The sequence below is a fragment of the Ischnura elegans genome, chromosome 1 (assembly GCF_921293095.1).
Source record: "Ischnura elegans chromosome 1, ioIscEleg1.1, whole genome shotgun sequence".
Taxonomy (NCBI): Eukaryota; Metazoa; Arthropoda; class Insecta; order Odonata; family Coenagrionidae; genus Ischnura; species Ischnura elegans.
In genome coordinates, this window is record NC_060246.1 from 65,777,232 (window position 1) to 65,800,825 (window position 23,594).

At 41.4% G+C, this 23,594-nt stretch overlaps 1 protein-coding gene across 1 annotated transcript; it reads left to right on the forward strand.

Moving 5' to 3' along the window:
• Positions 1-56: 56 nt before the first annotated feature.
• On the forward strand, positions 57-23,382 carry LOC124153991. The gene is made up of 2 exons (XM_046527493.1): positions 57-248; positions 23,182-23,382. The coding sequence occupies exons 1-2, from the start codon at positions 57-59 to the stop codon at positions 23,380-23,382; spliced, it is 393 nt and encodes a 130-aa protein (XP_046383449.1).
• Positions 23,383-23,594: the final 212 nt, after the last annotated feature.

The following is a 23,594-nucleotide window of genomic DNA, read 5'->3' on the forward strand; positions in this document are numbered from 1 at the left end:
TCTCCCTTTCCTTCAGCTAAGCTCTGCCCCCTCTGCGCCGCCCCCGGGGGCAGGTTATGGTGCCGCCCCTTCCCCTCCTGCCTCCCGCGGCGCCGCCGGACCCTTGCGCCTTTCACTCCTCCTCTTGCTCCAGCCGACAGGGAGGTAACTTCGAGTCCGGCCGTGCGACACGAGCGCCATTTGGGGACTCGCCCCGAACGCGTGCGCACCCGCGCCGAATGTTTCGTCGGCGCAGCGCATTGGCGGAGGTTTGAGTTGAGGGAGAAAGGAGTCATTCACGGTTGATAATGAGATGGGTGTGATTGGCTGACTGCATCGGTAGGTAGCGTTTGTTTTCACGTTCTTTATTTTTATTGTAAACTGTATTCCCATTTAATTAATAACTTATGAATATGAAGAAGTAGTAGGACTTTGATAAAGTCTATTACAAGTATTCCTTTTTCCAGATTTTTCATTTCCTATTACGAGGCTTAAACTGGGGTTGCATCATTGGTCTCAGCTCTTGGACTCGGACACCTTAAACGTTCTTGGATACGCTTACTCTGAAGGCCGTATTACACGGTACACGGAATTGCGCAATCTGACGTACAAGGGAAGGCGAAATCAAAATTGCGTCGTGTAAAGCGGTGAATTGCTAGAACACATGCGAGAATGCGTGCATGCGAGACGGCAAAATAGCCCCTGTTCTAATTTCGTTTATGCATTCGCGCAATTCCACGCCATTTTAGAAATAAATGCAGCTCTAACCTGCGCAATTCCGTGCCCCACGTAAAACGGCCTTGGGGTTTCGTTTCAATGCGATGGTCATCCGGGACGAACATCTGTAAATAATAAGCGAAGAGCCTTTCCGAACCTTCCAATTCACAATTTAATTCACTATGCGTGTAAGTAATGAAGAACCAGCGCAGGGCGTGGCAGCGTTTCCGAAACTTCAAATTCATAGATTCCGTTTTCACCGGCTAATGACGCAAAGGCGTCGCAACCGATCGTATTACAAGAAAATCAGATGACAGAGAAAAATTTCCCTTGTGTTTACATAAATCTAGAAAAAATCCTTCATATTCGTAATATATTATAGCCGGGTGAGTGAAAAATCAATACTCCTGTATTCGTAGCTAAATAAAAGTAATTGTTGTCGAGAGGTTGAACAGGAAGAGAGAGAAATGTTACGAATCGTAAAGTATGCAAGCGAAACAACGGACCCGAAGTTAATGCTTTTTATTATTTATTTCTATTGCTATTTAGTTTTTTTTTTCGTTTGTAACTAACGTTGGAGGATGATATTTTTCTGAATGTCGAGAATATGGGCTCAGTGATGTCTCTTCCTTCATAACAGCTACTTAGTGAAGACCTCAGTCAATCTGACTGTAAAACCAGATATCTTGTAAGACAGATACTAATAATATTGCAGGCTGGGATACAATGTAACCACCCGAGGGTATGAGTTTCATTGAATAGATTTGTACGTATCACGGTATTCGATGGAGGTCGATGGGAAAAAGGAAACAGGTGTTTTTAAACTCGCCAGTCATTAGGTCGTGCCCTGATTTATGGTCCACTAGGCGTTCAGCGCGTCCCCGCCGGAGGGTGCATCGTTGGCCATTGATTTGAACTAATGGCCATTGAGCCATTAGTTCAAATCAATGGTCACGGAGTTGATGCGATTGAGGGTGCTGCATTAGCTAGAGAGTGTGCGTCGAATCGGTCAGTCCCCTGGGATGAGGGTCGCAACTTGTTGCCACAGGTTACCAGATACAGCCCATACTTTGCGTGGAAGATAAATCTATAGTAGTGTTAAATGTTTTTTGAGCGATAAATATCGATTTTTTTTGCATATCTACGTTATTTGTAAGCAGCCATGAGCTCACATTTAGAGTGAAGAGGTACATTTTTTTATTCTAGGCAATCACATTGCCACCCTTCTAGGCTTACTATAAATAGATTTTCTTTCAGATTATGATATAAAAATAATGTACATTTAATGATTGTATTCGTAAACTTGTATCTGAATCATGATCAAAAGTTTTCTTTTAGCCTTGCTGATAGAAAAATCAGGTAATTTACATTTTACTCCCTGCCATAAGTTTACTTCCTCCTTTTAATATTAGCGTCTTTGCAAAACTGTTGGGGCTAAGGCCAATTGGTGTTCTTGAACAAAGTCTAGATATCGCTCAGAATGTTGGCGTCGCAAACTGCGAATAGGAATACATTTTTTCCTCACTTAGAATGTCTGGGTTTTCATATAAATTGAAAAAAATAGTCCTGAGTAGTCTTTTATATTACAGACCATTAAACGGCGAGTGAATTTGTTAATTACTTCTAATTAATCCCTAATAATAAAAGTTTTACGAACTTATTTACTGCATGCTTCGTCTATATTAAACTAAACATTGTTTCCAAATGGCTGTAATACAGATTTACTCCATTTTTATATGATGAATATGTTTATAAATTACTTTCTATCTCCTCTGGTACCTTAAGAGATGAATTTAGTCGTCACAACCATAAATAATCATAAGGATCAATAACGAGTTGATTTTTTCTATGAATTGAGAATGAAAATTTCCTTATTACTTCAAAGCGACATAGATTGCCTATGGATCAAGAGGCATTTTTTTGGGCCAGCCTATTCTGATGTGCAATGTATTTGCTCTTCGGCGATGCAGTCCTTATACAACTTTGACCCCTGCGATATTGTGGGACCATACGTCGGGATCTTTTGCCCTAATTCTCCACCTCTTCACACCGTTCCTCCTTAAACCATCCTCTGAGCCAGCCAGCCAACTTTTACTAGGTCTTCCTCTCAATTTTTTTTACCACATGGATGTCTTTGTTATGTCTTTGTACCCATTCGGCTTTCACGCACTCTCTGACACGACCACCTAGACCTGTTACTCTATCAATATAGTTGCGAGTAATATACCTACCTATTACTATTATTACGGAGGCTTCTGCGGTGAGTTGATTGGTGATTGTTATTCGGGTTCATTCCGCGTTGACTCATTTTGCGGACGACAGTTTCGGGCGCGTTCCAGCTCCCGTCTTCGGGTCCAAAAGACGGACGGACGGACGGGAGCTGGAACGCGCCCGAAACTGTCGTCCGCAAAATATGAGTCAACGCGGAATGAACCCGAAAAATAACCACCTACCTATGACTATTATTTCTGTCAGTATATTTAGGGTTTTTGTAGAGGTTCCCTGGCTCTCTATTTTTTCTTACTCTCAAAATAGAATCAAAATGAGTAGAGTTAATGAGGCAAAATAAGGGAGCGCGGTAGCCCGGTGGGTCGAGTGCTTGGCTGCTGATTTGAAATTCCCTCGATCAAGTACCGAGCGAAGCCTTCGGACACGCCCAAATGAAATCTTCGAAGAGCGAGATGGCTCAGGTACTGGCCCACCATCTTGAATGTAGGATATTCACACGCCTGTGGTTAAGATGGGGTGAGCTCCACCCTCACCTATCCAAACCAACGTTTGGGTTAAAACATGAAGTGATGCCTAAAAAAGTATTTTTAGCTCATGAACGGGCTAAATTTAGGACAGGACAAAAACGTAAGACAGAATACCCGCACGATCATCAAAAGATGTTCAGTATCCACTCGAATTGCTTTTATGTAAATTTTCAAGACTTTTAGCATGACAAATGAAGGTATTCATTCAGGAGGGAAAGCGTCGAGGCGAATCTCCTCCCGTCCACGTTACCTTTTAGTCAATAAACCAATCGCTACTGCAGTCACCGCCACCGCCGTCGGGAAAGGGATCGGTGCGTGGGCGAGGTGGTGGTTTTCTGCTCGAGGGATGCCCGCCCCTCCACTCCTCCTTTTGCAATCGGAACGAACGCCGTTTGTGAGAGCACTCCGCGCCGCGCGGATCCAGAAAGGAAGCCGCCATTTCCGAGAGAGAGGGCGTCCAGGTGTTCCGAGCAGACTGCTCGCCCACATGGTAATTCCTCAATATGTGTCGCTGCAGATAGGGTGAGGGGAACGGCTGGATAGGACGGGAAGGGATGGGGGGGGGGGAGATGTTTGAGGAGGGGGGGAAGAGGGAGAGGAAAAAAGAATGAAAGAAGAAACTCCTTCAGGCGTCACTTGGTGGAAAATTTTCAGATTGAATTTTATTATTATTCTAGTACTCTACCGATTAGGGTAGGTTTCCATGGAGTGTTCAAGAAGTGACCTGGAAGACTCCCTTTCCTCCCAGCACTGTCTTCTTTAATTCACTGTAAGGAATAATCCCTTTCAATCTATCTAAAAATCCTATTCTTTTCCTTCCCCTCCCTCGTTTCCCAAACATTCTACCCTCTAACACCATTTTCAACATCCCCTCCCCGCTAAGCACTAACTCCATCCATACCTTCTGTCCTTCTGCCTCCTCCGTATCTTATCTTAAAGCTGGCTCTCCTCACCCACCATGTCCAGCACTTCGTCGTTCCTTTTCCTCTCCGTCCATTTTACCCTTCTGTCTCCTCCGTATCTTATCTTAAAGCTGGCTCTCCTCACCCACCATGTCCAGCACTTCGTCGTTCCTTTTCCTCTCCGTCCATTTTACCCTCTCCATTCTTCTCCATACCCACATCTCGAATGCCTCCAATGTTCTCTCGTCTTCTTTCCTCAGTGTCTACGTTTCCGCACCGTAGAGAGCTACACTCCAGATCAAACTCTTCACTCACCTTTTCTTTAAACTCTTACATAACGATCCTCGCAGAAGCTCCTTTCTATTCATGAACGCCTCATTTGCTAGTGCAATTCGCTTTCTGATGTCCTTGCTACTGTGTCCGTTTTCCTCTAATGTGCTGCCCAAATTGAATTTGATAATACTTTGTATATTCCACAGATATTTATTTAATACCGACCGCGGTTTCGACGACTGAGCGTCATAGTATTGGCTCACAAACTTGTACCATTGTCACACGGTTCACAAACTTCTGGACAATGACTTCGGACACCCTGAAATAAAGTCCTCGGCGTTCGAGATGACCCAGGGAAAGAAACTCGCCCCCCCCCCTACCTTGAATATGGGAATTAGGCACGCCTATGGCTAAGTTGGTGTTAGCTTTACCCTCACCGATCTAAGCCAGCCTCCTGGTTGAAAAATGAAGGCAATTAAGACTCATGATACATGAGGCTCACATTTATTTAAGTATACCGGTACTAGCCACGGTGATAACTTTTACGGAGTCACCCGCAATGCACAAATTGTGCGAAAAATCCAGAGGAAAAATCATTCGCCTTAACCGGGATTCGAACCCGGATCCCTCGATTTCCGGCCGAGTGCTTTAGCCAGTTAAGGCTGAATTCGAATCCCGGTCAAGGCGAATGATTTTTCCTCTCTGGGTTTTTCGCACAATGAGGCTCACATATTTATGAACCATAGTCACGTACTGCACATACTTATGGACGATAGGTTCGTGATACATGACTACGTCGCTCACTCGGTTAAACCATTCTCGTCTGTGTTGAATTAAAACCTGTAGAAAATATGAATTACTATCAACTTCAAGAGGGAAAAGAATAGAATGTAGGAAATAAGTGGAGAGGGGCTGCTTCATGGAATCTACTTAAAATTAAATGAAGCTATGTAGGTTACAGTAAATTTTCCTTACGAATTCAACAGAAATCAGGCTTGGATTCGATGTCGTGCGCCATAGTAAAACCACCAGTCAAAGAACTCGGTAATTAAATCCACAAGTTGGTCGGGATAAGGGAAGGTGGTGCTATTGAACATAGACTAGGCCACAGGTGTGCGATTTTTTATACTTTCTGGGTTAGGGACCAGATCCTTTCCCTGGGCAACCTCGCAATCGAGTGATTTTTCTTTTGGGATGTCCGAGGCTTCAGTCGGGAATTGAACGCTGAGGTTAATCACTCTGCTCACTATGTTACTATGCTCTCGCGAAATTAAAGGAGCCAGAATAAATTTTTAGAGGGGTATATTTGGAGAGAGGGGAGGGTTTTCGAGGGGCGTGATTTGTATTGATCACACTGAATACCATCGCCAAAAAATTTATTGGGGGGTTTTCCTTATAGTCTCCTTGGTTGAGTGAATGAGTGCACGAAATTTAATATTGCATCACGCGTAATATTATAGAGAATTGGATTTTTCTGTACAAATTCTGTGTAAATCGACTATGATTTCGATATCTTGTATCATTGCAAAGGCACCGAAGAACATTGAATATGGTTACGTACGTGATCCGAAGCTATGGTCGCTTATCGTTAAAAGTTGACTTTAAAGGGACCAAGAATCTTTTTATGCGTGAGATCAAAGATTTGCGACAAGTAATACTGAGGAACGCACTTCATTTAAGTCTGTATGTCTGCTTTTGAAAACAATAATGTACAAGAAATGGCAGAAATACAGGCTCATTTATTTGGATCAATGGAGAAAGCTATAATCATAAGAGTATGAGCATGGATTTATTCAGTGTGACAAGAGGAAATAGTACCCTCATTTGCGTACAAATACCATAAGTAGAGCTGGAGATGATTTACGCGACATTATTTATGCGAATTCGCGCAGCAACTGTCTTTAGTTGAGTCCTGCCAATTCACAGGTGCTGTCTATACAAAGGTTTAAGAGCGAACGAAGTTTTAATGGTAGCGTCTCTATAAATGGGTAGGACATAAAACAATTTATTCGGAGTCGGCAACCATAATGACTGGATGCAAAGAGACCTGCGTTACCGACCAAACCGGGAGCAGAAAAATGCGTAATCCAGCCCTAATGACCGCGATAAATGCCCTCGCAGAATGGGCTTGCATCGTAAAAGATAGGTGGTGAAGTTGTCGTTGTTTTGAGCATACATTATTCCTGCTCAATCAGTTGCATTAATTCTTTTACTCGAGTAGAATTTCTTTGTTTAAAACTGAAGCGATAATTTTGAAATGTTCAAGGATGTAGAATACCTTTGTGAAAATTTCCCTATCTCCAATAGATCAATAATTTTCATTTGAAGAAATACTCAATTAATTTTCAAATTTAAGTGGCAGGTGTAAGTTGACTCTTTATGATCTGCTAATTTCAATATGATGGTGAAAGATTTCAACCAGTAGCAAGTCAGGAAAAAAAGGCCGATGAAGGCGAAGTGATCCAGACGGAAAATAAACTGCTTTTAATGTTAAATCAATGTTCAAATATTGTAGACTTACGCGGTTTCGAACAAATGTGTCTTAATGATTATTACCGTTACATTGGCATTTCATTCGGAGATCGCAGATGAAATACATTGAGTACGGAGAGAAGTTTCTCTTTCGGGAGACGTAAATTTGTACGGCCGGGTTAAAAAAAATCGACAGGGCGACGCATTCAAAAACGTTCGAGCAAGAGGCGAGAGCGAACCGTGGAAACGACGTCTTCACGTCCACCAATATCCTTTCTCGCATAAATACGAGCGTACACAAATGCAAATATACACGCCGGCATTATTCTGGACAGGGTGGGGTGGAGGGAGGGTGCCGGGTGGTTCAACTGCGGGCGGGAGGGAGGAAAGGGTGGGGGAAGGTAGGGGAAGGGGGGGAGGGGAGGAACTGGGTCTCCGAAAATATAACGCCGCCCTATGAGGAAGAAGGAGAATGCACACACGGATAGGAAACGGAGGCGGCTGCTCCTTCTGATTCTTTTTCCCGAAAGACGAGCGATGGGAAGGAGTTGCAAACTGCTCTGCACGGACGCTACGCTCAATGGGACTTCATGCAGAAGGCACCCAGACGATTCATTGCGCGGAGATTTGATTTTTGTTGCTTCGTTTTTGTTGAATTTTTCCGTGTTTTTTTTCAAAACTGTCCACAGCTCGACGATCCAGTCTGTCTGCACGACGACGAGCAGAACAAACCGTTCATTTTCAATATCTACGATATAAAATTTGCAATCGCGAGGAATTGCATTGTCTAGTAATATAATTTGTTAGATCACATCAACGCGAAAGGTAGTGTCAGTCCTGCACCATTTGTAATAAATTCGGATCGTTCTGCTCGTCAGCGACGCGAGTGGCGACTTTAGTAAATCCATTAAAATGCGCAGTGAGTGAGAGCATATATGGAGGCCGACGGTAGAACCTTTTATCTATTGCAATGTTCGTGCATGGAGGGTTAATTTTTGTTGCTTCGTTTTTGTTGATTTTGACGATTTCAAAAATTTCCGCGTTGCAGTGATCCATTTCTTTTCAATAATCACAATATAGTTTTAGCAGTCGCGAGGATAAACATTGGAAAGCAATAAATTTGCTACATTTTATCGCCACGAATCTAAATTTCAGTCAATATCTCCAATATTTTCAGCTTATTTCTTTGCGAAACTCGGATAGCTCTGTCCCAGTGGCGTAGCCAGGAATTTCGTTCGGGGGGGTGGGGGGGGGGGTCCAAATTCAGGGGGATAATGTTTGAAAAACAGTGTACTAAGTAGAGGGTTTTTAACTAATTTTAATGCTTTTCACTATCGAAAAAACTTCATTTGTTAAAAAAATATTTTGTAAATTCATGATTTTTCAGTATTTTGTTATCTTTTATGGAGAAAAATAATTGTGTTTTTACATTTCCGGGGAGGGTCCGGACCCCCCGGACCCTTCCTCCTGGCTACGCCACTGCTCTGTCCGTCAGCGATGAGAGTTGCGTCATTTTAAGCCCATTTAAATTCCCTGTGGGTGACAAAATACCTTGAGGCCGAATGGATAACCCCCTATGGCAGTGATATTCTTGAGGAGGAAACGAGAACTGCTCCGTCCGAGCACGGAGTTGGCCGCCCGCGGAGGCCGACCGATGAGACGAGTCGTTAGCGATGAAGCGTCACTATGTCGTGCGATGTCATGTCTTCCTCTTTCCAATCTTCCCCCTGCCCGTCCAACTCCCTTCTATCATTCCCTCCACCTCTCCTTACTCAGCTTTTCACACTTCCCATCGCTGCGTTCCCGAAGTTCGGCTAAGGTTTCAGACGCAAAAGATACAGTTTAAAAAGAAGTTGAGGTAAAATCAATTACATTGCTTGAGAAATAACGCATGAGATACTTTGGGTACATCATTGTATAAATAATTGTTTTGAAATAAATTGATCCGTTCATTCGGCACGATGGGTAATTTTGATCCCACAGCAGAGAGAGTGACTCTTTTTCTGGCGAGCGACCGACTATTTCTACGGCCTTTTCTAAAAAAAAATAAAGTAAAAAAATTGAGCCCTTTGCATAGAGGAGACCCTAGTTATTTTTTATGCTTGATTTATTTTTCCACTTATTTAAGAGTTTAAATTTTTTTTCAAAAATGTCCGCTATGCGGTGAAGAGTGCATCCATTTATTCTCAACACCCACTTACGCAATAGACTATTTGCACTCGCAAGGAATACTATTTGATGGTTATGAATTTTATGGGTAATACCAACACTGAAGGCCTGTTTATACGGTATATTAGCCCGCACGAGGTAATGTCTAAAATATGAACGCCTGAATGAACACGAAAATGCACCGTGTAGTCACCCAACTTGTGCAAATGCATGAATGGAAAATAGAACCTGTTTTAATTTGGTTCATGCTGTCTTACATGTTCCGCTCCGCTCCACAAAAATCAGTCACGCAAGCAGACATGAACTCATACGGGTTAAAGTATCGTGTAAACAGGCCTTAAAGTAAATTTCGGTAAACACCACTTATTATAACTCATTTTTCCCATGAATTTCGGCGTCAGCGACCAGAGTGACGACTTTTGTAAGCCTATTGAAGATTACTTACCGCTGGTTGAAAGAACATGTATTGGTTGAATGGAGAATCGTCTACTGTAAATTTCGAGGCATACGCGATCAACTGCAGGGTAATGTGTGGTAGAGGGGCAAATGGTAAGGATGGAGGGGAGAGTCAGCGCATGGCAGGCAGAATGGCCAATATGGCATCTGCGCGTAGAAATAGCATTTGGGGCCACATTGGATAATTGGTTTGGGTACAAGGATCATGTAGTCCACCCTCGAGAATGGACAATGTTCTATTCATGCCTCACCGCGATCAATAGCTGGTGGCATTCAAATTTATTGTAGGCATGTGACAAAGTTAAAAGTTGGCTACGAAAATAGTAAATCTTAGTTAACCCATGTAGTTCCGCCACCCGTGACAACCGATTTCTGGGACATACCAGACAGCTCTGGCCCAAAAATCGTCTGTGCTGTAAGCTTACTTAAAACTTTTTTTAATTTTACTGAACGGTGAAGAGGATAGTGGCTGAACATAGGGCAGCGAATAAGTATACTTGGCTCCTGATAGAAAAAATAGTAAAATGATGCGCATTTTTAAATGCACAGAAATCAACTTCATAATATTAAATGTGACAGAATCAAAGTGATGCGTACCTTATGACAAGGTTTGTATGAATTTGAAACATCATTTGTTACCATTCAGGAGCTTGGAAACTACTTTGAAAAATTCGGAAGAAGTCCAAAAACATTGCCCTTATCTTTGTGTAACAATCGAAACCAGTCGCAGAATTTTCTAATAAAGTAAAGGAAAATACAAAAGTAGTGCTCTTATTTTAATATGCAAAGAATCCAATAAAATTTTACCCACATCGTACGATTTTATAACTAATTCGTTCCATTCTCCTCCATAAGCATTTCATTCCAATATATTCTGTCTATTCTCATCATTCTTCCTCGTAGGAAATAAATGGGCGAGGGATAAACTTAACCACGATAAACATCGCGGCAAAGGTCGACGGAATGCGTGCGTGTTTTGTCCGCGCTTTTTCCTCCTCACGAAGCGGCTCCCCTTCGTTCGTTCACGCGACACCTTATTTGCGCGGAGAATGCGTGTCGTTTCTTTTCTTGCCGACGACATCGCTTAAATTATTTACGAAACACCGCTTGGCGGTTGCTAGGGCTCAAATCTCTTTACCGCGGAACCCCCTGGCACCTTCCTCCCCCCCCCCCCTAAGTTTTCCTCGACCAATCCATTCCCCAACCCAACGTCTCTTTATTCCCGACCCGCCTCCAACTTCCTTTTATATTTTATTGTTTCTGAAAGGCGAAATACTACTTGTATGCAAAGGCATTGAGACGCCTTCCCGACCTTTTGGGGAAACCTTTTGGCCCTTCCTCAGGTCCTCCTCCCCGTGGAAACTGTTCTCGGCCACCGTGCTGAATTTTATACAGCTAATGGTTTTACATATATATTAAATTTCCTCGCTCCCCTTCCTATCCATTTTGAGGTTGGGAGTTGTGGTGGGCGTCGAAGGAAATGTTTGAAAGATTCAGTAGGAAAAAAGAAAAATTGTTGCAGTGAGGAGGGGAGCCGGGAGCAAGCTGTTACTCTACCTCTGTAGTACGATAAGAACACAGGTATCCATTTATCCAGCCCGTGTCATTAGTTAAAGAGTGCAGTAAGACCATGCTTTCTCCTCTAGTCTTCATCCCCCGTAAAGTCTCTCTCCTTATCATAAACTAATCATTATTCTTAGCTTAAGCTCTCTTGATCTAAACAATCATCGATTTAGATCATACAATCTAAATAATGACATCTTGATTCATAATCGGCCTTGCCGTAGTTTCATACTCCATTGTTTCTTCGGTATTGATATCATGGATGAGGAAATATCGAATGAAACTATTCCAAGATGATAAACAGAATCGTTTATAGAGCCTGCGTCTAAACATTAACAGCTATAAGGATAAATTCTATGTATAATTTTATGCCCCAGAAAATTAATTATGTTACTGACACAATTTTCCTCTTCAAAACTTCTGTTTTAAACAGGGAAAAGGACACTAATGGGAAAATATATTGAAGATTTTGGTAAAAAATAGGAAGGCATACTGAGGAATTCCACGCCCTTAAACAATACTGCTGGGTGATCTCCCTCGATGCCTTGGCCTTCAGAACTTGTTTCACAGGTGCTAGCCCTTATCACCTTGTTTATAGTGCAATATTGCACTCAAAGATTGTCTTCATCCTTCAATTATTTTAAGTGCAGGAGAGCGAGAGACATTTAGTTTTTTTTTACTCCCCTTGGAGCACCATTCCTACCCCGAATACCCACGCCCGATCCTCCATTACGCTCTTCTTTCATTTCGGGTCGCGAGAAAAATAAATGACCATCGGGATCCATTACTTACACCTCGCTCCCTTGCCTTTTTCGTGGCGGGACGACCCGCTAATGCAATGTGGGCTCCGAATAATTCTCCAGGCGGGGGAACCAAACACTTCTTGCAAACAAAATCATTCTCACCGAGGGAAGGGCGTTAAAAAAATGGGCGAAGCCGACAGGTCTCGCGCCGATACCGGTATCTTATTGCCGCCTCCCTCGAGCAGCGGGAAGGCGTCAAATGGGCCGATCGGATGCGCGCGGCGACACGTTCGTTGGCCCTGTTATCTGGAGGGAGGCGGGCGACAGCCGAGGCCATTCTCGCGCCTTTGCAAAACGGCTGGTTGAGGTGGAAAACCGATGACGAGTGGGCGGACGGTAAGATGTAAACTCAGCATCGACATTATGTGCCACTCCCAATGAAACGCGACAAGTGTTCCGAAGTTGTGTGGAACGTGAAACCAGACTGTTAGAGTTCCGTGGTTTTGAGTCTTGTGATGACGTATCATTCCTACTCAACTAGTCATTTTTCGTGACAAATTACTCATTTAAAATGTACGCTAAGCCTTTTAAATTTTCTAGGTGTGTGTAGTAGAGCATTGTCAGCCTTAGCCTATATCTTTAATTGGAAAATATACACATATATGATGTAAATGCAAAATATTTAAAATTTTGATTCAAGCCAACGTTTAGAGAAGTCTACTCCAAATACCCAGAACATTTTAGCATCATGAAGTTAGTTCTTGTAATGAAAAATTTGTTTTTGAAAGAGTCAAAAATGCGACTGGAAAATGTGGAATGATGCACCCATTTCAGAAAGTTCCTCCAAAAAACAAAGTCAGTGTAATTTTCGTGAAATTTCGAAAACTGCCTTCCTTACTGTTCCACTGGCTGTTCTACAACAGCGTTTGGCTATGTTACAGCTAATAATTTTTTAGTACTGATAAATACATACTTGTAATTATTACCAATATATCGCGAATGAATTAGGCTTTCCTCGCTATATTTATGGGAACTTCATATGACAATCCGTAATGTTGTATGGGCTAAAGTGGTGACACTAACCCATCTTTTTTTTCTTGATTGAAGCATTTGCGGCTCATGATGATAAATTAGACATAACGGTGCCGCCGCGAGAGGAGCCAGGACATTTAGCCCGACCTCTCGTGGCCAACTCTTCTGATCGCTTATTCATAGGAATGTTGAACCACCTAGTTTCTGATTATTGGCGTGGCACATACCCGTAAGTCTAATTGATACAATTAATCGTAATTTCGCAATATTCTACTAGATCCATCCTTCAGTAGAAATTATCTCTCCGGAGGAGGACATATTTCCATTTTCAGGTGGTGGTAATGGAGAGGCGATACCTTGGAATATTAAATATTACAAATAACATAAGTAGCTAAATCCCAGAATCTTTTACATTGAGCCGTTTTTAAATTTTATGTCCTATAATTATAAATCTATAGTGCCGAATGTACCAGTGTTTAAGGAAACAATGGGAACCCTAAATAGTATCTTTTGGATCAGTCTTCAGGTAAAAAAAATTGGTTACTAATGTCTTAGATTTCCCTTAACAACTTCTTAAGTTGTTAACCTGCAACACATATAAACTGAAATCGTAACTAGTAGGATGTCGCAAGGAGGAAAATCAAAATTTACCAAAATCGTGAATAAGAAATACATTAAATTACATCGGCGATACTTCATGGAAATTCCGTTCGTTAAGCATTGTCAAATGAAACAACTTGTGCTTAGTTGGCTTTGTCTCTTGAAGATGAGGTATTTTTCATGTGTTAAGATCGAATTTTCAGTGTATCACGACCCCTGTTGCTTAATAAATTTATTCAAAAATAGAGATTTCAGCCGGCGAACCCGAAATTCTGTGTCCTAATTTTTCTAGGAGGGAGGAAAAAAATCAATTTTTGCCTACCCCGTGAAATAGAGTTAAATTAATGTATGAATGCGATGCATCGTAGAAATTCCGTATGTTAAACATGGTTAATAGAACAACTTTCTTCCTCGTTTGTTGCCCCCTCCTGCCCCACCAATTGACGATTTGTCGTTGAAATCGTTCGGGCTACATAGAAAACTACGTGGAAAGTACCAAGTTGTTTGTTTCATTAACCAAGTTTATCGTGAAATGGGTTCTAAGGCCCTGAATGAAGATGATAATCCTATAAAAAGCATAAAGATCAATGAAGAGTTTGCTCTTCTAGTTTTAATTCCATTTAGATACTAGTGTGGTTGAAAATTTCACTCTTTGGTGGATGAAGAAATGAAGTAGGTAACGGAATCTTGCATCAATTTTTTCTGCAACAATTACTTTTTCGCAAGTAATTGCGTGAGCTAATTATAAGTACGGCAGGTCATGTTTCTATATTCCCAAAAGCTTCCTGTATTTGGTAACCACAATATAGGTGATCAGGGACATATGCGTGGGATTGAGCACAAATGTGAAGCTCATTGATGTAGTTCGTCCATTATTTCGTCAAAGTCGTTGACGGCGATGAATACACTTATGAAGTGTTGGGAAATACACTTTTTATAAATGCATGATAAGCCACAACCGATCAGACACTCTAATATGTGAGAAAGATCTATCTAGCGATTTCTAGCTATTTACCCATCCGTTGAACATAAAGGCACTGATCGGCTAGCCAAGTGCGTGATCAGCTTTGTCTTCAGATCGTTTTCGCCGACGAGCAATGCCTAGTCCGTGCATTATTTACCTACCTCCACGTTAAACCGCTTGTGTGCAATGGTCGTCACCGACTGAGGGCTTTCGTTTCCCCTCAGTTTCATATTCAGCCTCGCCTCCCATTCCTGACTCAGCCTCTCACTCCTGACATCACTGTTCTTGCTGATAACGGCCTCCAAGTTTGGCCACGGTTGCATTTGTAACGTCGTTGAAGCAAAAAATATTTATATGCCAGTTTAAGCATATTTTACGGCTGACGTTAAGAAGTAGTATGGGATTAGTTAAAATGACTGGAGTGGCATTTTAGGTTTCATCTTGGGCCAACCAATATTATCCTAAGGTCCAACGTTGTGCCTCCACATTTCGATGTCGTTGATCGCTTAGAGTAAAAGCTGAGGGTAACATGAAAATCACTAATTCAGTATTATTGTGGTGAATTGAGATGGTTAGCGAAAGTAGCGGTAAGGTATAAATTACCTAAGATTTAATCAAGTTAGTGATACTTTTTTTACGGGAGTATTAAATTTGTCGGTAATAAAATATCCAATGGAAATAAGCAGCATGAAAGTTACGCTGTCGTTGCGTCGTGGTCAGATATTCAGACCCAGGGCGTAATCTAGGATTGTCATTTCAATTTTAGTCGCATATGCAGTAACCCATATAACCCTCTTCTTTACATGTACTCCAAGAGTCCGATACACGGGAGTCAAAAATCACTCTGCCCATCACAGATATTGCAATAGATGATTCTCCAGTCGGTCAATAAATCTTGTTACACACCGCTAATTTAATTGGCTTATAATTGTAGCCACTGGTGTCGCTGATGGACACAGTCATCCGAATTTCACAGAGAAATGATGTGCCATAATTAGGGGCTATAATTATGACTTTTGGCCTAATTTACTCTCCTGATAGTATTACCTATCAAAATAATAACTTTTAATTGCTATTAAACGCGATTGTGAATACTATATTGCAAATATTGGGAATGATTAGATCGCGGCGCGCCGCAGACATTTTCCAGAACCGATTTAAATGCGCCCTAAGTTGTAATGTTAAGGAAAATTTTACACTGCGGAATGGGATATCTATTTTGTCCCCTAACTTTTCATCCTAACTCTTCGAGGGCTCGACGTTCTACCTTCCAGCGTGAACACAACGATCGTGTTGGAGGAGTAATTGTGGTTGGGGAGGGGAGTGAAGTATGCTGGAGGAGGCTATGCTCACTTGGCGCCTAGATGAAGAAGGACTGTGACATGTGGATGAGAGGCGCGTGGGCTCTCTCTCTCTCTCACGCCTTGGCGGACGCGACCTTGCCGAGGCGGGAGCGATTATGAGTCCGCGCCCGCCCCGAGTGGGACCACCTCGCGGAGCGGGGTCGCCTTGCCCATGAGCGCACGTGTTCCCCCGCGCTGAGCTAACATGTCGCGGTAGTATACGTAAACAATAGCGGTTGGGGGAATACGACGACAGAGCTTGTTTTCATGCTGTTAATACCGATTATAAATTTAATTTTCATTGCATTCAATAATATAGGAGTAGACCTAGTTCTTAGATTTTCATGCAACCTTTTCATGAGTATTTTATTTGCTAACTTTTTCTATTAATGAAGTTGACGGTTTCAATGTTGGCCTCGAATTTTGAATTCCACGCATAAAAGTTGAGCACTTTTAAGTACGTGTAATATGAGGATCTGACACTTTCTTAAGATTAGGTCAGAGGATGAGATAATATTGGGATTATGCTGCAATAAAATCGAAATTAGTTGGAAGGAAGTGAAAGGATTCACAATCGTAATAAAGTAAACTTTGTGTCATCTTCAATTAATCACTGTATCATTCTACGTAATCAGAATTCACTCAATCCATCCATCCATCTTCACCTCCAATGACCAATGCCTATGTTCCGTTGAAGATGGCGTGGTGGTCTAAGTAAGAAAGATTCTGTTATATATTTTTGGGCTCGCAAAGTTTCTTCCTCAGCAGTTAAGGATAGATGACGTTGTAGGAGCTGAGATCATACGGAGACTTCCTTTGTCCTCCCAAGAGGCCATGAGCTTTGCGAACTGAATGAAACATAGGGCCTACTTCGAAAGTTACAGGAGTATTTGCAAGGCTCGTTAGCTATGATTTGATTAAGTGATCGGATTCACGACTAGCATATTGAGTTGTCAACATTTAAGAATGCATAAATATATATTTTACTTTCTCGTGGCACGACTCTTCCACACTTTCCTATGTTACTGATAACAATTGATGAAAAGAGCTCATAAAACGATTTTCAAATTCTAACTCCAAGTCCTCATCGTAATCTTATCTCCTTTGGTATTATTTTTTATTTTTAGAAATATTCATATTGTTTCTCTGTAAAAAAAATAGCTATTCTAATTCTCAGGGCCTCGTCGAAGGATATTCTGTCATTACATTTTGATTCGTGGAATGCCAGATTGCTAACTTGGACGGCGATATCAAAACACCCATTGAAAATAACAGAGGGAGGGGTCGGAAGTCGGTGAATTAGTTGTTACTGGGTTTGCGGAGAGGAAGTGGCTTACGTAGAGGAAGTGGGGTTTCGTGGAAGAACATGGCTTTGAGTTACTTATTAGGAGGAGTCAATTAAGAAGTCCGAATGCGGGAACGAGTCCGGTTATGTAGTTCGTTTCGGGTGAAAATGCAAAAAAAAATTGATTAGATAAATATGGGGAATTGTACTGATTGCGAAAATATTACATTAGTTTGCCTAGCAGACTTCAAATAATAAAAAATATAATTTAATTCTCTCCCATGAGAAAAAATTCCCCTGGACAGGGGATCGAACTCCAAGTCCTCATCGTAATCATATCTCCTTTGGTATTATTTTTTATTATTAGAAATATTCATATTGTTTCTCTGTAAAAAAAAAATAGCTATCCTAATTCTCAGGGCCTCGTCGAAGGATATCTTCTTTATCGTCGAAAGGTCTTCTTTATTGCCTTTTGATTTCCGAAAAATGATGCTGACATATGTTTTTCGATAAAATAATAAATACTTTCGTCCGATATTACTGGCAGCCGGAGGTTTATTTTTAATTTGATATTATCACTATTATCACTCTACTGGTGAAAGCAATAAAAGTGTGCACAAAATATTTTCCACACTTCAGTCAAATTATTAACTTAGTGATTCATTATTGACAATTCGTTCCATTTTTAAGGGTCTTAACCTTGTTGGTTCTAATGTTGAAGTAGGTATCGCCGTAAATCTTCCCAATGCTATCCTACGGAAAAGTGTTTACTACAACAATTTGGCGAATTTAATTTTAAAATGGCAATTACCAAATGCAAGTCAATCTGCCTCATGTTACTTTGTTTCTTGCTCATTCACTCGTTGGAAAATTATCTTTGCGTATTGATAAGATTTAGGAATTCCTCATTCAGGGAAACTGAGGGTGTAAATTGTATTCTTAGCCTTTTTCACAGGCTTATCGTATGTTTGTGTGCAATTATGAATATTATCTGCAGTGTGCTCGAACCAACAGTTCTATACTTTAACTGTTAAATAAGCGAGATTATTTACAACCGAATTTACTCTCATGGATTTAGATTCTCGCACCCACCATGATGATCAAGAGAGAATTATATCAGTGGTATATTAGTTCCTGCTACAATTATGTCACATGCTAGCACAGTCGGTGTGCTAGCATCTGTCATAATTCTAGCAGGAACTAATATACCACGGGTATAATTTTGTCTTGATCATTTTAAACTATCCATAATTGTTTATTTCAGCGATTGAGAAGTAGATCTTCTTTATTGCCAATGCAATAGCTCGTTGTCGTCTTACAAAACGATCACTCATTAATCATGCATAATAGGCCACATCTTGAGACATGATGGCCTGATGAAGACAATCGTCGAAGGACAGGTGGAAGGCAAGAATGGAAAAGGAAGACCTCGAACAAAATAAATGGAACAAGTAAAGAGAGATGTGAAAGAGAAGAAATACGTAGGTGTGAAAAGATTAGCTGATAGGAGAACTGAGTGGAGAGCTGCGTCAAACCAATCCTAGGATTGTTGACCAGTGATGATGATGATGAATTATTGATTGTGAAATTACATATAACACATTCACTATTTCAATTCATTTTTCCCACTTTCACAAAATAAATACATAAAATTAAAATAATATGTCACTATTTGGTTTAATTAATTTATATATCCCACAGGGTCTTCAGATTTTCATGAGCATCTGATTGTTTGAGACAAGCAAATATTTTTCATGTTTTTTTTATGTACATGAAATGTTCTATTGTATTTCAAGGCAATGTAAATTATCGTAGCTATTAGTTGCATATACCATAGCATAAATACTTCCGCAGAAAAACGTGATGTGTATTAAAGGATTCACGACTATCGCGAGCGGCCTGCTCATGCCTTGTTGCGAAGACGTCATGCAACCTGCCGTTAGAATCTCAACTGTAGCGTAGAGAATCATGACCTGGTGACCTTGTCGTCTTTAAAGATGCATCGCGTGACAGTCAGTGAGAGTAGAAGGAGACATGTGTGCGGCTATGTAAAAAGCAAAGGTGCTTCGCCAAATCGATGCAAAGAACTCATTGTTTGGGCAACGAGGATGCCGTTTGGAATGAAAAATATCTCGTGATTTTGGATGAATTAGCCGAATGAATTGTTCAAAGTTTATTAATCGATTGAGGTGGTAAATATTCATTCCGAGGAGATATACCTCGTCGAACCTCAAGTCATAGGTTAAAATGGGTAGGTTAACATATTATGATGGGATCTGTTCACCCGGATGACAACCCACGTTAACAACTTATGGAAATAATAGGTGTCAGCGGTGAGGAGAGAGAATAAGTGCAGGGTTCATGGGAACAGTATTGGAAGGTAGACCACATACCAAACGGAGAAGATAGAGTATAAATCAGAAAATGAAGTCTTGAAATGAAAATGAAAAAAATGGAGGCAGAAGGTTGTGAAAACTAGAAAACACTTGTCAGCTTTCATTCCAACGTTCGATGCCAGTTAGATTGACTCCATAAATAACTATATCTTACCGACTGGAATGATTTCCTTGGTTCACCGGCTCTAAAATGAGAGAAATTAAAATAGGTCATTACCATTAAGGTTTAATTACTTTCTCTACCCTGTAGGATATCAAGATTATCGTACACCTTTTTGCAGATAAAAATTAATTTTGACCAAAAATGCGGCTAGAGAGAGTTAAACCGATTTAAATCACTACAGTAGACAAATAGAACCTCCTGTCAAAGACACTAATTGCTTTGAAAAAATAAAAACGGTCACAACTCGGGTAGTCATGGGTAAAGTTGCTGTCACGGGGGGCTTTCCTCTCTTGCAACCAATAGTTTTTCTTTATTTTAGGGAATAACGTTCATCATTATCATGTAGGAAAGATTGCTACTCCGCTCTTAAAAAATCTGTTATAAGTTTCTTTTAATTTTATTAAATATATTCCCTTGGACGTCCAATTAATCTAAGCCTCAGCCCTTTTCTTACTGCAAATCTCTACCCTCATCCAGATATACAAAGCAATGATTTTATCCTCTGAGTCCTTTGCCACTTATTATGCAATACATTAACTCGCAGACATGCGAAATCCCACATACCAGTAAAATTACTTTGATCACCATGTGGGGCTATGTATATTTTGCTAGTTTTGTTATTATAATATTCATTATATTAATTACTTATGATAGCATGTATTTGTCCCCTTTAGTTACGCGTCTCGTCATGAATAGGTATCACCTATTCCTGTGAGAAAACATTTTTAATAGTTAAAGATATAGTCTAAAAAACATAGGCCTGATGGGAAATATAATGGACAATCATCAAAAACCTTCAAAGGGAAGCAAAATACCACCCTGTGGCATCGAGATAACCAAGGCCTTGCGGAATGGCAGTATCGGACATCTAAAAATGACCGACCGTCAATTTCCGTCGATCAATAGCAATAGATTTTAGTTTGGTATTAATCCTCAACTCCTCATTCCACATCGAGTGCGCTATTCCAGCCTTGATAAACTTCTTCGCAGCGGCAGAAGGACGGAATAGTATGAGGGAGAAGGGGTCCAGCCTCTCCCATCTTGAGGATTCCCGGACAAGCAAGCACCTCTGTTCTGCGAGGCGTCTCCTAATCTCCCCACTCTCGCTCGAGTGGTCTGACGGAGAGCCACCACCTGCCATTCATCGCCGAGTTCTCCTCCCTATCACTGGGTCCACTTGCACCTTAAACTCCTCTACCGCTTCCCACCAGGAGGGCTTTCTAGATTCCCAAAAATCCAAATTGCAAACATCATAAGCCTCTAAAGATTCACGGCGTATCAGGAGATCGCTAAGCGGTTCGAGCAGGACTCTCTCCCTTCACAAGTGCTAAAAAATCCCCCCGCTCAACGCGTTGACTTCTCGCATTTTCTCTCGTTCATCTTTTTTTCGTCGTCGTGGCCGTGTGTTTCATTCCTATTTCGACTAATTCTTGCTCCATATTGCTCATTGAGCAGTTTAAGTACGTACAAAACTTCTCTCTCTTATTTAGAAATTTTTGTCGAAGATGGGTCAGTATATTAGCCGTCGTGTATTATTTGCCGACACTTTATATCGTAATATAAATTAATGAATAAATTGGGGCATAAAAACACAGTGCTCTTAATATAATCATTTTGATATATTTTTGTCGACTAAAAAATACACTGCTCATCCCAAATATCGTCTTGTTTGTAGCCTAAAACGTCGGCAATAGTTACTGAATTACTGACCTTCTCTTGTAAACTATTTGAATTATTTCATAAGGTCGATACTGCCTCTAGAGGTTTCACTTAATATCGTTGTAAATTCCTTTGCTCAGTTTTTGTCCTTGACCACCACAATTGACTAATGTCTTCAACTAAATACTAGAAAAATCTCTACCTCAAAAAATTTATTTTTTTACTCTATTTAAGGTTGAAATAAAACTCGGGAAATATTTGCACACAATAATGGAACAGTTTGATAAGCTATAAATCAACACAAGCAACACAATGCTAAGCTATAAGTCGGAAATATATTTTTAGCTTATGGTTAGTTGAAAACTTATCAGAGGATTAGAATATTTGAAACTATACGAGTACCACTGAAGACAACTCATCGTTTCTTACTATTATGATAGCTTTAATCACAGCCGCAGCCAGGGGCGGGGGGAGGGTAGAGTAGGGGTTAAGGGTTTTGCAAACCACGAAAATTTAACGAGATTCAATCTGAAGTGGTCACCCTCCCCCATATAAAAATTTCATCCGAGTCAGATCTATGACCTCAAATTTAATCTGGCCTCATCGTTAAAGTCAATAACTCCAAATGTATTCAAAACGAACCTGCAACAAACTGTATAGTGTAGTACGTATTTTAACTTTTTCATGATTTTCAACTCAGTTTGGTGACGTTACCAAATAAGTTGACTCTATGGTACGTTATTTCTCATTATTTTCCTTTCACGTATTAATGCCGGCACAATTTGAGTTAATTTAATCACGAGTCGACTGATATAGCTTATCTCATGGCAGGATGTGCTAACGGCATGCACTTTCAAATTGCTTACTCAGCGAACGAATGATAAGCTCGCTTTTCTAACATTTTTTCCGACTTCCGCACATTGTTTTGCTTTCCTAAGGAAGTTTTCCTCAAGCAAGAGTATCGAAGCATTTGCTTGAAGACGCAGCAAAAGATAAAGCAAAGCATTCGCTTGCATTCTTTTAGAATTCACGGAATAATTAGAGCTGGCTTTCATGCTAGTCCATTATATCGATTGCACATGTTTAGTTTTTGTTAGACCTCTTGGAAGAATTTTATTTCATTCCCAGAGTTTTCTTACCACTAGCAATTTTAATGGATGAAAAAACTTTTTTCTCGAGTTTCAAACATTTTAGTACGAAGCAACATACAACCTTATATCCAAATAACGTAAAAAAACGGCACAGACTACTGCTGGAATAAAAGAATGGATCTAAGGGCTTAACTGAGGAGTTTCTTTACATTCAATTTGCTTCGAAGGGAGTAAAATATACAAATTCGAAGTTGTGATAAAAAACCGTTAATATCAAATGAATAATAGATAAAGCAGTGTTTTTGAGTGAATAATTTTTAAAGAGACTAACAAGACCTTATATGACTCAGAGTGAGCTATACGAAATCCTATTTCGGCTACGAGTCAGCGGTTTTGCATCCTAATGCACACTCTTTGGCGGCGCATTTCACTGTGGACAAGCATGAGCAGCAATCGCAGTGGAAGTCTTCGCTCCAAATAATCGATTTCATATTGCTGATGAACGCATGAAATACCTCATCCATATTTCCCTCTATGTTAACAGCATATAAATACAATGTCACTGTGGTGATTTTCATTCTGCAAGCCGCCTTAAAGTGACCTCTTCTCTCTTTGCAGTGTGATGGTGCTGGGGGTGGGCGTAGTGGGGGGGGCGGAGGGGCGGCTGCCCGCAGTGGGGCCCGCCCGCGCCCCCTCCTGCGCTCCCTTCCCCGCCTCCGCCCTGGAGGCGACCTCCTCCGGCCCCCGACGGGCCGTCCACTCCGCCGCGCGCCGCGAGCAAGCGTCTGCGGCTCCGCGGCCGCACCACCGCACCCATAGGAGGGCGCCCGGGACGGCGCGCTGTCGCCCGCACCGCGCCCCCTGCAGCCCAGTGGCAGTGGCCGAGAGCGACGCCGGAGTGCCATGCCGATAGGCGTCCGTCGGCCACCGGAGGAGGAGCGGCCGGGGACGCAGGGGCCACAGGACCGCGTCTCGCGACTGCCCCCCGCCCACGGACACGACTGCCCGGCGGCCGGCGGCGGCGGAGGCGG

Excerpts from the sequence above, each read along its gene's own strand:
- LOC124153991 (XM_046527493.1), top strand. The coding sequence starts at position 57 with ATGGTGCCGCCCCTTCCCCTCCTGCCTCCCGCGGCGCCGCCGGACCCT. Across the intron at positions 249-23,181 it reads GGCGCAGCGCATTGGCGGAG|TGTGATGGTGCTGGGGGTGG; the intron begins GTTTGAGTTGAG and ends CTCTCTTTGCAG.